This window comes from Camellia sinensis, chromosome 8 (assembly GCF_055761805.1).
Source record: "Camellia sinensis isolate YWXY chromosome 8, ASM5576180v1, whole genome shotgun sequence".
Classification (NCBI taxonomy): domain Eukaryota; kingdom Viridiplantae; phylum Streptophyta; class Magnoliopsida; order Ericales; family Theaceae; genus Camellia; species Camellia sinensis.
Window position 1 is genome coordinate 140637716 of NC_138968.1, and position 4238 is coordinate 140641953.

The following is a 4238-nucleotide window of genomic DNA, read 5'->3' on the forward strand; positions in this document are numbered from 1 at the left end:
TAGTTTTAAAAATTGAAAAAAAAAAACTGATAATATTCTCAGTTTTACTAGATAGGATTTACTGGTTCAAAAAATCTTAAATAGGACTTGAACTATCATAACATTTGTAAATAGGATTTTTAGGTAATTAACTCTAAAAAAAAAAATTCTGGGTTTTTAATTAGCTAAAAAGTACACAGTGCCACAAAGAGAGAGAGAGAGAGAGAGAGAGAGAGAGAACCTGAAATTGATTTAAAAGAAATTTTTGTATTCAGATGTTGTTTTGCTTATTCTCAATCAATTTGAAGCAATTCTTGAAGGAAAGTATGGCAAACTTATTGCATTTGGATGAACTCCGTATTGTTCTTAATGATGGGAAATCATTAGCACGTAGGTCCCTTATTTCAGATAAAATCTTTGGCAATTCTTGAAACTTCTTGCAACCATTCAAATACAAGCCTGACAGCCTTGAGAGTTGATTCATGCTTGCAGGTAAACTTTCCATATTGTTTCCGCTTAGATATAAATGTCGCAATGAGTAGATGTGACAAATGGCTATGGGGATAGATTTCAAATTACAGTAACTGAGATCCAGTTTCCATAAAGACTCTAACCCTGACAAAGCTGCTAGTTCCAAAGCACTGGAATTCTCTCTCTCTCTCTTCGTAAAATGGAAGGCAAGAATAAAGAACACCATGAATTAGATGTCATTCCTTTACACCCTTGTAAGGATAGTATTTTAAGCTTCTTCATAAGTCCAATGGAGGATGGGAGTTTTCTAGTTGCAATCTAATCTGCACGATGCACTTTGAAACAGTCCAGATCACCCATGTCTTGCGGTAGTTTGTCAAGTTTGGAGCAACCAGAGAGGTTTAAATCTTCAAGAGCTTTCAACTGACAAATGCTGTCCGGAATACTTCTCAAGTTTTTACAATTTCTCGGACTAATAAAACCAAGGTTGGTAAGATGTGTAACTGAAGGTGGAAGTTCACTGATACCAGTCCCATCTAAACGAAGCTTTGATAAACATCTCATATATCCCATGCTGACTGAAATGTTGTCAAGCTTTGAGCACCCAGAGACAATAAAAACTTCAAGATATTCCAATTGAATGCCACATAGAAGACTCTTGAGATTTTTGTAGTCCTTCAAGTTCAAACAAATAAGCCTTCTGACAACTACAATGGATGGATGAAGATTAACCAAACCTGTACAGCCTTCAAGAATCAGTCTTTCAAGATTTGGGACCCCTGTGAAGTCTGGGTTCTTTGTTAGGTATGTCGAGTGACTAAGATTCATGATTCTTAATTTGTCTAAATGCTGTTGAACAAAAATAAAAGTAAAAATTAAAGAAATTATTGCGTCAAGGACTTTACACCTTATTCAAAGTAATTAAAGAAAATGCATATCCATACCATTGTTCCCTCCCAAAGTTGTTTAATGCCGCTATAGGTTAAGTGAAGTTCAACAAGATGCTTTGGTTGAAATGTTGAAGGCATGTATTTCATAGGGTACCCTAACCAATCAAGATATCTTAACTTGTTAGAAAGATATTTGAGGTCTCCTGAGAGGTGCATACAACAAATTTTGAGAATCCTCAAGTTCGACATCTTTGCAAAAGCTTTAGGCCTCAACTTCAATTGTTTCAGAAACTAAAACTCCTTTGAATCTAGACCACTTGGGTCAGGATATTGTACAACTATGCCTTTCACTTTTTTTGTTCCTTAATAACCACAAGAAAACAAGAAGAAAATAATATTAAAAGGCTGAAAAATCATGCAGAGCTAGCTTTTATTAATTAAACAAGTTTTGAGTGTTCAAGATTTTCTATAAGACCTCTTACTATATTGTCCATCAGTACATGTTTTATATCTTCATCACGCCATAACCTAGTGTGCTTTCCAGGCTCTTTAGGTGATTGCTGGAAAACAATATACCACCCTAGTTCTTGTATCAAATCATGCATCAGCAGCTTATTTTCGGAGATAGTTATAAGAGAATTTTTAACAAGAACATCTATTCCAATAATTGGGTGGAAGTCACAACTTTATGGTATTTTGGTTACATCATTTTTGTCCATCCCTTTGAAAAAACATGCAATATCTAAGAATATTTCCTCCTCTTGGCAATCCAATGCATCGTAACTTATTTTGATTACTTCTTGAACTTCCTTCATAGGGCTTTCTTTTAGTCTTTTTAATGAACTTTCCCATTCATCTTTGTTTCGACCACAAAGAAAAGAACCTATAACTTTGACAGCTAAAGGAACTCCTTTAGCATACTTTATTGCATGACGTACAAGCTCTCCATAGCGTCCCATTTGCTGGTGTTTTTGGAAGGCTTTCGATTCGAAGAGTTCTGTAGCTTCATCTTCTCTTAATTCCTCAACCTTATAAATATGTGCTATGTCATATCTAGTTAATGCATGTTGATTTCGAGTCGTTAAAATGATTCTACTTCCAAAACCGAACCAATCGTGCTCTCCTACCAATTTTTCGCGTTTGGTTGATTCATCTACATCATCAAGCACGATAAGAACTTTTTTATGACATACCATGTTCCTTATCATATGTACTGCACGACCATCACTTCCTACTTTCAAATCCTTTTCCATTAAGATTTCATAGATGAGTTGTTTTTGCAAAGTTTTTAAACCACATTTTTTTGAAACTTCTCTAACATTCTCAATAAAGTTGTAACCTTCAAATTGGCAAGAGATGCAGTCATAAAAAGCTCTGGAAATAGTAGTCTTTCCTATTCCACCCATTCCCCAAATCCCTACAACACGAGTGTCATCCACCCCTAAACCTAGCAATTTAATCACTTTCTCCATACGAGAGTCCATCCCAACTAAATCTTCGCCAATGCTTGAATATGTATGACTTAATTTTCCAAAAAGTAACCCGACAACTTTTTGGATGAGCATTGATTCAGGCTTGCAAATTTAGGGAAATAGTAATAAATTTATTCATTAGAACTCAAAAGAGCTGTAAGAAGCAAAAATGTCATTTGTTTGGTCAAATGTGATTGATTTTACTCATTGCAATTGAAATCTATATATTATATAAAGAAAAGGGTGTTTTTAGTGAGGAGTCTTGTAAGAGTTTTAACATCTCATACTAATTTTCTTGATTTTCTTAATTTTAAACAATTAAAAAAATCTCCATTGATTAGCTTCTATTTAACCATATAAAAATAAAACTCTAATTAGTTTATGATTTATTTGATAATCCCACATCAGGAGAAGAAGGAAAAAGTGAGATTTTTTACTCATATAAAGTGAATCTTATACTCCCATTTAATATTGTAGTGATGTGCATGTTTCAATTCAATATAGTTTAAATTTTAAAATAAATTTAAAAATTTTAATTAATTAATTTTTTTGTAAGTTGGTTGATCTTTGAACCTAGCCGATTAGACTGAATCATTTTTAATTTGACTAATTAGTTTAACTGCAATTTTAGCGATTTTTTCAAAATATATTGATTAGATTTGTTTGATTAGAAATAAACTAAAGATTGATCTGATTAAAGATTGAACGACTGAGATTGCTTGATTAGAAATAAACTTCCCGCCTAAATAATTGTTAACTTTTATTTTATAATCTCACATCGAAAAAAGAAGAAAAAAAAAAGAGCTGTTTCATTTATAAAAAGTGAACCTTAGTATTGTAGTATTGTGCATGCTTTAATTCAAGACAGTTTAAATTTTAAAATAAAATTAAAATAATATTTAAAAGTTTTAATTAATTAATTTTTGTATAAGTCGATTGGTCATTTGACCTAGCCGATTATGCTGAATCATTTTTGGTTTAATTGATTTATTGGTTTAACCGTGATTTTATTGGTTTTATCAAAATACATTGGTTAGATGTTTGATTCGAAACAAATTAAAGATTGACCTGATTAAAGATTGAACAACTGATTGCTTGATTAGAAATAAATTTTCTGCCCAAATATTGTTAACTTTTATTTTATAATCCCACATTGGGAAAAGAAGAAAAAAGTGCGGTGTTTCACTTATATAAAATAAATTTTGTGTTCCTATTTAATATTGTAGTGTTGTACATGCTTCAATTCAAGATGGTTTAAATTTTAAAATTAAAATAAAATTTAAAAGTTTTGATTAATTAATTTTTGTATAAGTTGATTGGTCTTTTGACCTAACCGATTAGGCTAAACTGTTTTTTGTTTGACTAATTCGCTAGTTTAACTGCGATCTTAACGGTTTTGTCAAAATATATTAGTTAGATTTGTTTG

The 4238-nt window shown here is 31.8% G+C and overlaps 1 protein-coding gene and 1 pseudogene across 1 annotated transcript; both read right to left on the minus strand.

Annotated features, from left to right (window-relative positions):
* Positions 1 to 768: 768 nt before the first annotated feature.
* LOC145798129 (TMV resistance protein N-like) lies at positions 769 to 1692 on the minus strand. Its single transcript, XM_082885609.1, has 2 exons — positions 1395 to 1692; positions 769 to 1299 (listed from the first exon to the last, which is right to left on the minus strand). The coding sequence occupies exons 1-2, from the start codon at positions 1587 to 1589 to the stop codon at positions 769 to 771; spliced, it is 726 nt and encodes a 241-aa protein (XP_082741735.1). The 5' UTR covers positions 1590 to 1692.
* Positions 1693 to 2026: 334 nt separating this feature from the next.
* On the minus strand, positions 2027 to 2905 carry LOC145789086 (disease resistance protein RPV1 pseudogene; annotated as a pseudogene).
* Between the last annotated feature and the right edge of the window lie 1333 nt (positions 2906 to 4238).